At 40.3% G+C, this 13,309-nt stretch overlaps 1 protein-coding gene across 7 annotated transcripts in view; it reads left to right on the top strand.

Annotated features, from left to right (window-relative positions):
- SCEL (sciellin) overlaps positions 1-13,309 on the top strand; it is a 266,901-nt gene that overhangs the window by 193,809 nt on the left and 59,783 nt on the right. For all 7 annotated transcript variants that reach the window (XM_064493053.1, XM_064493052.1, XM_064493054.1 and 4 more), the window contains 2 exons: positions 13-93; positions 2,412-2,477. In XM_064493053.1, coding sequence (XP_064349123.1) covers positions 13-93; positions 2,412-2,477 — 147 coding nt within the window. The remainder of the gene's footprint in view (positions 1-12; positions 94-2,411; positions 2,478-13,309) is intronic.

The raw sequence follows: 13,309 nt of genomic DNA, 5'->3' as shown, positions 1-13,309 counted from the left end.
GTGATGAAACAGGCAGCCTGGAGGTTTGTTCAGCGCAAAAGCCACCAACACCCCAGCTCCCACCGCTGCTACGACTCCTGTAAAGAAAAAGAGGTATGATGGGCTGGTTGGGACTCTCTCTTGCTGACATGATGTAAAGGATTATTTTTTATTAATTTCTAAACCAAATCATCCACCAGGGCCCCCAAGCAGCTTTCAGAAGTCGCTCTGCCCTTCTTCCAGTTCCCTTCTCTCCTTCCCAGGAATCCAGTGCCCACTGGCTTCTGCTGTCCTCAAACCTCAGACCTTTTCCCCTTTAATCTCCTTCTCAAACATGCCATCTTTTTTCCCCAATTTTATTGAGAAATAATTGACATACATCACCAAATAAATTTAAGGTGCACAGCGTAATACTTTGATTCACGTACATTATTAAGTGATCACCACAATAGGTTTAATTAACATCCATCATCTCATGTTAACATCCATCATCTCATATAACATCCCTTATCTCAATAAAAAAAGAAAAAACCTTTCCTTTTGATGAGAACTCTCAGGATCTACTCTCTGAACAGCTTTCCTACATGTCACACAGCAGTGTTAACTGTGATCATCACGTTGTACATGACATCCCTAGAACTTACTTACCTTGTAACTGGAAGTTTATACCATTTGACCACCTTCCTCCAATCACTTCCACCCCCCTGCCTCTGGTAACCACAAATCCGATCTCTTTTTCAAATATGCCATCTTAGGATCTTGAATAAGTAGGTAATGTTTTGATGATAGAGCTCAGATATTAAAGGGCAAGCTACTTCAGGTGACACATTTTAACAGAGTCCTCTGACAGGAATGCCTTACCCTGCGTAACGACGGCAGTGTGGCCAAATGTCACCAGGCTTGAAACCAGCCTGCGTGGTTGCCTCCTCCTCTGCTCTGCAGATTGGGCCATTTCCAAGCACGGAGTCAAAGGCCCTGTCTCGAGGTGTCAATCTATGTCTGTGTGTTTTTCCTTCTTCCTCCAACTCTCCCTGCATGGCCTCCCGCTTTAGCCTGTAGTAAGTTCCGTTTATCTAGTAGGCACGGAGGAGTAACTAGAACTCTGGGGACAGAATATCCTTATGTGACAAAAAATGTGATGGTGGAAGTGATTCTTGCATGTTGAACAGAGCACAGTGCCCATGGATCACGATGCAAATGGGGAGCAAGCATCCACGATCCTCAGTGCTTCTGAAATTTCCTTACTCTCCTTGCCTGCGTCTGTCTTTGCCTGGTAGAGGGTAGGAGGTGCTCAGTGACTGTTGGTGGACTGGCTGACGGTCACAGTGGTGCTGTCATCCTCCTGGAGAGCAGTGGCTGATTCTGTCTATTGTCTCCTGCAGTCAGAATTTTGGTTGTATTTACAGAGTTTCAGAACATGTGATCACCTTTCTCTTAGACCCACATTTCACAGCCCCATGGTCCTTTGTCTGTTAGGAAAGGTTGGACAGAAAATTTAAAGTCAGTCAGTTCAGTCTCCTACCCAGTGCAAGAATCTTTCCTCTGGCAGGTTAGGTGTAATTCAGAAGCCAGCAATACGACTCCTGCTTCTGTGATATGCCTCTGACTGGCTCTCAGGATTGCATCTACGACTTACATTGAACTGAGATCGGCTTTGATTTACTCCCATCGCATCTTAGTTCAGTTCTGTGATGCCTCAGAGAATAGAGCTTCAAAAATGTAAAGGACTGTCCTGTCCTTATCCCAGACTTTCCTTCTCTAGGCTGTATCACTCTCCTCGACACATCTTCATGTTTGATCCATATCTTAGTCTTTTCGACAGAGCCCTCAGCTTTCTCTACCAATTAAAATTACATCCTGGTAATGTGAAGATGTCTTTCTAATTGGATGGATATACATGTATTTGAATATATACATATGCATCTATACAAAACTGAGGTTAGCTTTGCTGTGGTATTCATTTATATTTTCAGTTTTCTTACTTGTCATAGTTTCCTATCATACAATTAAAAAAACATATTTTGAGTAGAGCATAGGATTGTTTTTACTTTTATTATGAACTGTTTCAGAAATGCAGAAAAATAGAGAGGTATGTTGATGATAAACACCCTTGAACCTACCATCTAGATTCAACAAATGTTATTATTTTCAAGATTTCCTTTAGATTTCTTTTTAAAGAAATGTCTACATTGTTTAGTTTCAAAGGAAATGGGAAGAGAGGTTTACTTGGGGAGGCAGGCAGCCTGGAATATGGGCAGTTCCTTCCCCAGGCAGGACATAAATAGTATTCATTTTATTTTCAAGACCTTGTAGGGAAGTCATCCTATTGCCTTTTTAACTACCAATTTACTTTCAGCTTCTCCTGGTAGACATGTGGGTGGGATCAAACCTTTCAAACACTGTGTTTATAACTGATGTCTTTTTCTTAACAGACAGTCCTGGTTTCCACCGCCCCCTCCAGGTTATAATGTCACTCCGAGCACAGGATCAAGCAGAAGGTAAGGGAAAGGTCTCAGATGTAATTGCAATGTTATTTCATGGAAGAATGTGCTAGATATTGACAATGTATAATTGTGGATCCTTTGGAATAAACTGGAGGCAATTTTGTAAACTCTGAGCCCTGAACAAGATAGTGCCCAGGGGGAGTGAGGTCAGGATACAAGTGTCCCTGGTAGGAAATCTGACAAGCTTTGAGAAGTAAGTACCTGTATTTTTAGTTTGCTAAGGGTTGCTGTAACAAAGTACCATGAAGTGAGTGGCTTAACAGAAATTTATTGTCTCACAGTTCGGAGGCTAGAAGTCCAAGATCAAGGTGTCGGCAGGCTCAGTTCCTCTGAGGGGTATGAGAGGGAATCTGTTGCACCCTCTCTCCGGGCTTCTGGTGTTTTCCTAGGAGTCGCTGGCTTTCCCTAGTCTGTATAAGCACCCTCCCAGTCTCTGCCTTCACCTTTGCATGGTGTCCTCCCTGTGTGCGTGTCTGTGTCCAAATTTCCCCTTCTTACCAGTCATATTGGACGCGAGGCCCATCCAACTCCAGGATGCTCTCATCCTAACTCAGCTGCTTATGTCTGCAATGACCCTGCTTCCAAATAAGGTCACATTCGGAGGCCCTGAGGGTTAGGACTCCAGCATGTGAATCTGGAGAGGACATAATTCAATCCATAAGAGTGAGAGAGGAGAGAAGAGAGACAAGCACAAGGTGGGGCTCCAACGTGGGCTCCTGATGCACAGCCATTTTTGCCTGTGACAAGCGCAGGTGTCTGGATGGGAGTATGTGTGGCAAGTTCTTTGTAAGCTCCTTAAGTGACAGATGGGTTGTCTTTTTTTTTTTTTTTTTAACTATTTTGTTGTTGAGAGCAAAAATTTTATAACTAAAATTATAGACCATGTGCAGGATATCTTGTTCTACAATTTCCATGCTTAGGAATATCAACAACTATTTAATTTAAAATATTTAATAAGTGATTATTGTGTGCCAGATATTGTTCTAGGATCTTGGAATATATCAGTGAACAAAATACAGAGCCCGCACTCAAGCCTTCAAAGAAGCAAACAAACATGTAGAACTCCCATAATCTATGCCTTCACTAACACACAAAGAAAACTAGATCTCTGAGTTGGTTTTGCTTTAGGGTATCCAAAATTGTTTCCATGTCATCAACCCCTAGAATATCTTCACCAAATATTTCCATATTTAAATAGGATTCATTTTCCCAGTTCAACAATTGAAAACGAGAGTTATGAAACAGTGTGCTTGTTTCATATTAGATTGCTTTATTTCCAAAAAATTTTCATCTGTTGCACAGGCTTTTTAATGTCTTTTTTATTTCCAAATAATAGGGATATTTGGAACCAAATATCTTATAATTTAGGTTGAAAGATATAAATAAACTTTAGTTGACAAATAGAAACCAAGAGCTTAAGTTGTCTTTTTCACACCTCTGGCTGCATCTGTATATGTGTGTGTGTGTGTGTGTGTGTATTATATTAAATGTGTTTAACATATATATAAAATTATTGAACATGTTGAACAATCACAACTTGGAATTACATCCACCCTCTGTTAAAACATTTTCTTTTTGAATCTGTTCATCTATCGGTGATTTCCAGTTATATGAACTGCCAAGTATGGATTATATTTCTGATTTAAAACCTTCTTTCCCCTCAGGCTGTGTTTAGATATTTCTCCATGAATGATACCCTTCATGGAGCTACCTAAGTGGGAAAATACTAACTATGGGTCTGCTAGTTACATTGTTCCCTCAGCACTGTAAGTTTCATCCAATTTTGACGTGATAGAAAGTAACATATTTCGAAATACTTATTTCCAAAATAACTTCTTATTTTTATCTTCTATTCATTATTCCATTATTAATGTAAATTGTCATTATAATAAGCAACTGGTTACATAACTGTGTGGAGATATGGAAAGATTATTCATGAGTTAACATCTCATGCATTCAGCGCCCATCAAGCTGTGGGTCTCTGTTTGCACAGAATTGATAGTGCTTGGCTGTGTGCCCTTAAAATTTATGCATAGCTGGGTTGATTTACATGGAAGATAAAATAAGTTACAATGCTCCTATTTCTGATTCCTGGATCAGATCCATAGCCCCGGAACTAAGGGAAAGAGACTGTTGGACAAAGTTGATGAATTTAGTACCCATTCCTTTTTTAGAGTCACAGATTATTAATATAATGGCTAAACTAAAAGACTTCTTTTTGGGGATCAGAGCTACTGTCATGCCAAGCTTTCAGGGGAAGGAGAGAATAGTAACAATATAGCAGTGCCTTTGATTTCTAATGTGCTTTTCTTTGGAAGGGCTCAAAGTACACTCTGTTTCTCACCTTGAATGCCAGTGCATTCTCAGGATGGAGAAATAGCCTTTTGAGTAAAAGCTGAAAAACAGAAGCAATTATTAAATGATGAAAGGAAACAAAGGCTTCAAAAAGAGATCTTTGTCCCCAGAAGAACACAAAGAATGTGAAAATAGGTCAAAACCAGATAAAAATGGAGGACTGCAATTGTTTAATACTGGCTATTAGCTCAATGCTAACCTTATGGTCCTTCATCCTTAACTTATTCACTGGTCTTCTCCCTTTCTCTCCCTTCCTGTCTTCTGCAAAAGAATTTCCCCTTAATACTAACACTCGCTCTCATTTCTGTTCTTCATTTTGTGAACCTTCATTTTTCCATCACCTTCCCTTTTCCAGGGATTTCATTTTCTCCCCCACACCCTTGTTGGTGGAGCACATTTGGAAAGACCACCAGACTTCCCAGCCATTACAGGAATGGGTCGTTTTCCTAAATATTTTTTTCCCCTTGACCTCTCCATGGTCTTTTACGCCATTGTCCACCCCATCCCTCAGTTTTTCATTTTTTGACTTCCACAGTGTGGAAGAACCAAACTTAGTTGTGTTTGGGTTGATAACTTGTGTTGGTGTGGTGTTTGGATTAAAATATATTACAGGCACCAGATAAGCTGCACCCAAAGGGTCTCAAGCTTTTTTATCAACAGAAGAACCCATGGTATCACATTTTTGTCAGTATTTACATGTATATCTATTCCTATGACTCTAAAAGTCTCAGTTTAATCTATTTCAATGTATCTATCTATCTATCTATCTATCTATCTATCTATCTATCTATCTATCTAATGGATGTACTGGGGATTGAAACCAGGACCTCATGCATGCTAAGCATGTGATCTACCACTGAGCTATACCCTCCCCCTCTATATCTATTTCTATATCTATGTCTAGAACTATGTCTACATATAATTCTCTCTGTATAATTAACATAAGAGTGGGGAGTTCAGCTAGAGCTTAAATGAGCAAATTAAATTTTCTAAAATAACTATATTTTATAGCTAAAGAAGAAAAAAGCAATTTCTTAAAACAAGTATCATTTTATGTATAATATACATAAGGGTTAAGACCTAAATGAGCGAACACAATTTTGGAGTTGAGTTGAGGATCGTTGAAAGCCTCTTGCCCCCTTGTTGATAAAACAAGATTAAAGAGAGAAGCTGTAATTCATGATGGTAAGACATAGCAGATAAATTTCTGAACTTAAATGAAGCTTTTTCTAGTTGATTTCTAAGATAGCTCCTTGGTCATCGGATGTAAATGTTCTCTGATCTCTTCCTTCTGCTGCTGAGAAGGCAAACCAGGAGCATAGTGTTTTGAATGACCAACCTATGTCAACAAGATTGTTTCCTCTGAAATCTTCTCTTCAGGTGCCATGAGAACCTGCGATTTCTTTTCGCTTTAGTCAGGACCATGTCAAGTTTTAGCTTTATAATCACTGTTCCTCATTATACTGATCTGTCTCTCCTCCTAGCTCTATAATCAAATGCCTGCTTCATTGATTTCCCCTCCTTTCCATGTTCAAATTCCTTGTATCTTAAAAAATTAGGCTCCTAAAAGTTGATAGCCTAACCACCCAAGTCCATTTAACTGGCACCCTATCTTGCCGTCACGGCCAAAGTTCTTCGAAGAACTGATGACACTTGCCATCTTCATTTCCTTGTTCCTGCCATTAGTTCGTGGAAACAGCTCTCCTCAAGGTCACTAATGACCTTGCTGATAAATTCTTGTTGACATATCAGTCCCTATGAATAATTGACCTTTCATGTGGTGCCACTGGCTATTCATGCCTTTAAAAATCTTCTCTCTCATTGTCTTTTGAACCACTCCCCACCCCACCCCAACACACTCCTGAATTTTCTTTTACAGGCACACCTTGTTTAATTGTTCTTTGCTTCACTGTGCTCTGCAGATATTGTGGGGTTTTTTTTTTCACAAATCGAGGTTTTTGTGGTAGCCCTGTATATCAATGCCATTTTTTCCAACAGCATTTGCTCACTTCATGTCTCTGTGTCACATTTTTATAATTCGCACAATATTTCAAACTTTTTTCATCATTATTATATTTGTTATGGTGATCTGTGATCAGTGATCTTTGATGTAACTATTGCAAAAAGATTACAACTTGCTAAAGGCTTAGATGATAGCATTTTTTAGCAATAAGGTATTTTTAAATTAAGTTATGTACATTTTTTAGACATAATGCTATTGCACACTTAATAGACTATAGTATAGTGTAAACATAACTTTGATATGCACAGAGAAACCAAAAAATTAGTGTGACTTACTTTATTGTGATATTTACTTTATTGAGATAGTTTGGAATCAAACTTACAATATCTATGAGGTATTCCTGTATTTCTCTAAACATTTTATCTCAACCTCTTTTACTACCTCGCCATGCTCTACCAAGCAATTAACAAATGTTAATGCTTCTAAAAGCTCAGTGTCCCTCTTCTCTTCTTGTTCTGTGCTCTGCCTTTCGACAAGTCATCCATGCCCACGGCTTCAAGGGCCATTTGTATGCTCCTGACTCCTTCACTTAGATCCATGCCACATGTCTTCTCTGAGTTACCTTTGGGTAGCCAGCTGCCTGCTTGACACCTTCACTTAAATATCTCAGAAGCATTGCAGACCCAACATGTTTAAGATGCCATTCATATTTCTCTACACTAACCTTGTCCTGTATCTCAATTAATAATACTATCCTCCAGCCAATTGATGCCTTGCAATCTTGAAGTTATTTTTCACACCTTTCTCTCATTAACCACTGATACCCAATCCATCAGTAAATCTTGCCAATCTACCTCCCAAATGCCTCTTCGTCTCCCTTCATTCACCCTGATACCCACTTTCCTAATCTTTTCCCTCCACAGTTGCCAGGCTGATGTTTTTATAAGGATAATTGGAACATTTCACCCTCTTAAATAAAAACACGACTTTTCGTTGTTCTTAGAATAAAGACCCAAATCCTTTACATTGACTGCCTGCCCTTACTTCCTTTCCATCCCTCGTATCTCCCCTTTGCCCTCTGTTCCTCTCACTTTGTCTGTTTTAAATGTGCTCTACTCCCACCGTCTACAGACCCTTAGCATATAAGGCCCTCTCTGCCTGGAACACCGTCCTCTCCCCCATCCAGTGCACCCATGTCCTTGTGGCCATTGTTTCAATCAATTTCTCTTCAGATTGTCCCTGCTCACTGATCTCTGTTCTATTCTGTTCTTTCTGCTCCACACTAACTCAGACATCGAAGGTGGCATCTTATTTTCCTTGATTTGAACAAATACCACTTATATGAGGTTTTCATAAAGATTTGGGATGATGGGAGTGGCAGCAATGCATTGTAGAAGCCCAGCCCAAAAGACGTAAAACGTATGTTAGAAATTCCTGTTTGTACATCCTTTGGTGACTCCTGTTATTGGCCATTTCTCATTGGCTGACGATTCTCTGCAGGCCTGAGTCTGTGGGGCTCAGCAGTATCTCCCACCCCCAACCCCCGCCACGCCTGCTTTCTTCCATGTCTCTTTTTCTCTTTTCCTGCTCCTTTCTTCTTCTTTCCCCTCTAGCCTCCATCCCCTAAATTCATATTAATTACTAATGCTGGGTAGTTTAGTTTTCTCTTTGCTGTCCCAGGCTCTCTGCAGAGAATCTCATTCTCACAACCAAACGTGATGATTTATTCACTCTTTGGGAGGTACTCTGTGCCACCTTTCAAAATAACCTTATTTTCTTGTGTCACGATAATATAAAGATTCAGTCATCCCCACTCAAAATATCAAAACTATCTTCGACCTTTCTGTCTCCCTTACCCTCTTATACAATAATCATTGTAATGAATTCAAGGGACTTGGGTGCTGATTAAGGAAAAAGATATGACCGCTGGGGGATAGTACAAACTAAAAGCTTTATTTTGATAGTGCTTTGCGGGGTTTGCATGGGGAGGGAGTCACTCCCAGCAAAAAACCTTCTGAAGACGACAGCACAGGGGTCATGATCCAAAAGGAAGGAGGGCGAGGGAACTCCTGAGGGAGAGGGGGTCGGAGAGGGGGTCAGAGAGGGAGCTGACGTGTCCAGATGAGGACGCTCAGAGCCTGGTAGGCAGTTCCTGGGTCAGAGAACTCTGCGGGTCAGCAGCAGCTGGGGCCTTTTATAGCTCCAGAAGTTGGACCATATGGATGGACAAGTAACTATCACACAAGATCAGAGACAAGACCAACAATCTCTGGGAGCTCTGAAGTGGTAGGTAGAGCATTGAATAGGCAATTCAGGGGAGAGATCCTGAAAGAGGGGATTTGGGGGAAGGAGAGGAATTTCACAATGCTAGGTTTTCAAGCCCAGGGTGACTTTAAGCACAGAGATGCCACCAATCATTGTAGGAAGAAATAGAAGTAGAATGGGGAGTACATAGTTGATCTTAAGCTGAATGTGCATTGATTTGAGCAGGTAGCCTAGGATACTGAAAGCATCTTTGTGGAGGTTAATTTACAAGCAGTAAAAAATAGGGGAAGTGCTTAAGGTAAGAAGTTTGTGCCTGAGATCCAGATTTGAGACTGATCCCAAAGATTTTAATTTTGTGTCTTCAGAGGGAAGTTACCTATAGAGAAAATATTAAATGAGAAGAAAATGAAACTGGAAGCTTGATATGTCTACACATCAGGTGGCTAAGGAGGAACCAGAAAATAACTAGGGCAATTACATGGTAAGGTGAGGTGCAGTGAGTGGTAGGCGGGGCAGAAGCAGAGCAGGTGAGTGTGTTCCACCAACCCAAACAGCCCGTCCTTCAAAGTCTGGTATAAATCTTACTCCCTCCACACAGCTTTCTCAGCCCAAAAGCTTATTTTTGTCAACAGAACTCAGAAAGTTTATTGTCTGCAATCCTCACTTGGCAATTAACTGAGCATTACCTTGAAACATTTCTTTTTTGGGGTATACTCAGCAGTTAGATGGCACATCTTATAACCTTTTGAATCATCCATAAATTTACCCATAGTAATTTATCAATAAGTACATATCGACTGATTAATTTTAGTATTTCTTAGTATTTACAAGATAAGGAATTTCCCTCAACCTATCATTGTATTTGTCTCTTTGTAATTAGGCTTCATTCTGTGCTTAAGTTATAATGACTGTTTAAACATCTCTCTCTCTTTCTCTTTCCAAAACATTTGTTGAAATCTGACTATGTGCTAGGAATGCACTTTGCTAGAGGACAGGAATACAGAGATGTAAGATCCAGTCCCTATTTCAAGATACCCGGAGTCTATGAGGGAGTCATTTTGAGCCAAGAGCGCTAAACATGAATGCTGGCCCTGACCGAGATCGGGTCCCTGGGCATATAATAAAGACCAAGTTTGGGATAGTCACAAAATATGGAGAGTAGAGAGGGAGGCAACAGAGGCTGCGTTTGGGGAACACTGGGGCCAAAAGAGGAGACACCTGAGGTGAACCTTAAAGAATGAAATGAGAGTCAGCCAGGTGCAGACATGAGTGGGGATGGAGCCATTCCAAGCAGAAAGGCTAAGAAGAACAGAGGATCTAATACAGACACCATGGGCTGTGTGCGTGTGGTGTCTGTTTGTATGTGTGGAACCATGGGATTTCTATCTAAGGCACATTCTCTGCATTCATCTTTTATCTGGTATGCGTAGTGGTAGCAAAAAGTCCAGTAATTCCAAATGCAATGTCATGTAGAAAAATGCCTTTTAAGAAGGACATTATGTGTAGGTATCTGTTATTTGTGACAAGCTTATGTACCTTTTTAGAATATCGTTTCTATTTTAAGAGTTAATGCTTTGCTGTTATGTAATTTGAGCTCTACATACTAAAGGTTCTGAAATATATATAAGAAAATATACATGTCATCAATATGGAAGATTATTAGGCCAGTGAAAGTTTTTCCTTTCCCACTGGTTTCATTTTAAGATTTATCAGAAAGCCTGATGCAAAGCAGTTTGTCAGCAATCACTGGTATATGTCAATTGTTCAAGTTCTTAAAGCTTTTTCTCATCTTTGAATCTTTCAAAAAAAAAAAAAAAAAAGAATAGTAACATTCTCCAGGGCTTTAGCCAATGGTGTGGCTAATAGGTGTCATTCATGAGAAATATTCAGTCAAATCACATTAAAATACGGCCCCATCATTTCTGGGAAGTTGATATTAAAGTTTTTTCTGATTTCAGAACCCACCTTTAAATCTTGATATTCTGTTTATGGCAAATTCAAGTGCTTCTGACTGTGTATTTAGGTGACTTAGAGATTCAGTGCTTAAATGGTGTGTGAAGCTCATTTAAGAAACTCACTGAAGCCCAATTTAGGCAGTTGTTTAACAGACAATATAACTGTTTATGACGTTACCTGTTAAAGTGATTTAAGAGCAACAGTGAAGCCATCACCACCACCACCCGCTCCTCCAACAAAAAACCAATGTGTGTTTTTCTGGAATCATTTCCAAAGACAGAAAAGAAACTATATAACATCCGATAAAATTAAAGAGTGGAAACACACCTAGGAAATTATCATGTTAAGTGCTTGCTACATACTTTCAGAATCCCTCAGCCATATTTGTTTCAACCTCTTCTCTTTCAGTGATTTTCATTTCCAGTTAGCTGATTGGTAGTTTTGAAGGAAAAAAAAAATCCTGATTAAGAAGTGAGTTGCCACAGCAACCTTGCACTACAGTTACATTTTTCTGTCTGTAACTATAAATGGTAAAATGTAGCCTTTCTAATTATGTTGCCACATTTTTAACTCTATTGATACCAAACCCTCTACAAAGTTTGCTGTCACCCTGAATTAAATCAATGCATTTAATTTTTATCTCAACAAAAATCTTTTATTAATTAGGATCTGTTTTTGTAAAAATTAAGAATCTAAGACTGTCAGTAAAATGTCAAAGTAAAGTGATTTTAAAATCTTATCTGAATGCCTAGAATACCCGTTCTGGACATTGAAAATAATTAGAACATTAATAAGTCAAGGTTTATTATTTTTGAAAAGTGTTGTGTGAGTGGAATGAGGAGAAAGCTTATTCAGAATGTGGAAATGAAGGTCTTAACTTTCAGCAGTGAGTTGCTGTTTCCTCAGTCCTGTGAGGTCAGTCAGCATACTCTCTGATCTTTTAACACTAGTTTTAAGAAATTCATTCATTCATTCATTCATGCATTAAATTCATACATTCAAGCAACAACCAACAGAAAACATTCCTGCCCTACCCCCTATCCAGATTTCCCTGCCCGTCCCCCTGGGAACCCCAGTTGCCTCTGTTGCTGCCAAGGGGCCCCCCAAAGTGTGATGAAGGAGAGGATCTTCAAGTTGAGAAGCAGGGGAGCAGACGAAGCTGTGAGAACCAGGATACCTGGGGCAAGTGCTCTGCCCAACACACCACCCTCCAAGCCGCCCGCTGCCCCAACCATGAAAAGCAGTTTGATTTTTAAAACGTTTATTTCACCGTTTAGTAGTAGTGCCTGAAGGTCTATCAGCTAGAGATGGCAAGTTTCACCTCAGTTAAAAGCATGAAAACTGTGACAGGTTAAAGGGATTGTCTCTGGTCATTCAAGTCTTGGCATCAGTCACATAACTCAGGTTTCTTTCCTGCTAGAAGTGGGCAGAATGGGAGCACAAGGAGAGAATATTGGTTTGGATTCTGTGGAGAGGAGATGGCTCTGGAGCAAGAAGACTCTACGAGGCACAGAGGTCCCACCCTGTGTGGTGTAGGGTGGGTGACAGGAGCATATTGTGACATAGGGACTGGGCTTCCAAGAGCTGGGGCGGGGGGAGGGCAGTAAGAGTAGCAGGTGGGGGTGTGCAGGGACCAACGTGTTACTTAGGACGGTCCGCGTACTCTGGGGCGCTTCTTTGTCCTCTGGTCTTCATCTCTCAGATACACACAGAACGTTACGTAAGTGGAATCACACAGTCTATGCAGGCAGACCTCCTTTTATTGCACTTTGCTTAGTCGCACTTGGCAGACACTGAGTGTTTTGCAAATTGAAGGTTTGTGGCAACCCTGCGTCAGGCAAGTCTATTGGTAGCATTTTTGCCAAAAACATTTGCTCATTTCTTGTCTCTGTGTCACATTTTGATAACTCTTGCAATATTTCAAACCCTCTACCAGCCAAAAGAGCACATCTCACCGAAGGCTCAGGTGATGGTTAGCATGTTCTTACTATGTCTTTGAGAAAACATCTCAGGACCAGAGCTGCTATGAATTCTGCAGTGCTTGAAAATTTCTGTCCCTTTGTGTCTTTTGTCAGCTAAAGTGTATTTATGCTCTTGTAGATCCATCCTAAATTACACTAACTTAAATTGTATTAACCACAACTGCATCTACATACATTTGGAAAGTGCAGTATATGCACATGCATGGTACTTAGTTGACAGCAGGTGCTCGGGGCTCTGTGCCGTGGAGGGTTCCTTGCGATCACTCTTCCCTCTCATGGTCACGTAGTGGTTTGCCAGCCACAGA

Source organism: Camelus dromedarius, chromosome 13 (genome assembly GCF_036321535.1).
Source record: "Camelus dromedarius isolate mCamDro1 chromosome 13, mCamDro1.pat, whole genome shotgun sequence".
Classification (NCBI taxonomy): domain Eukaryota; kingdom Metazoa; phylum Chordata; class Mammalia; order Artiodactyla; family Camelidae; genus Camelus; species Camelus dromedarius.
Note: the sequence above shows the minus strand (reverse complement) of the source record. Positions and strands in the feature narration are given on the sequence as shown.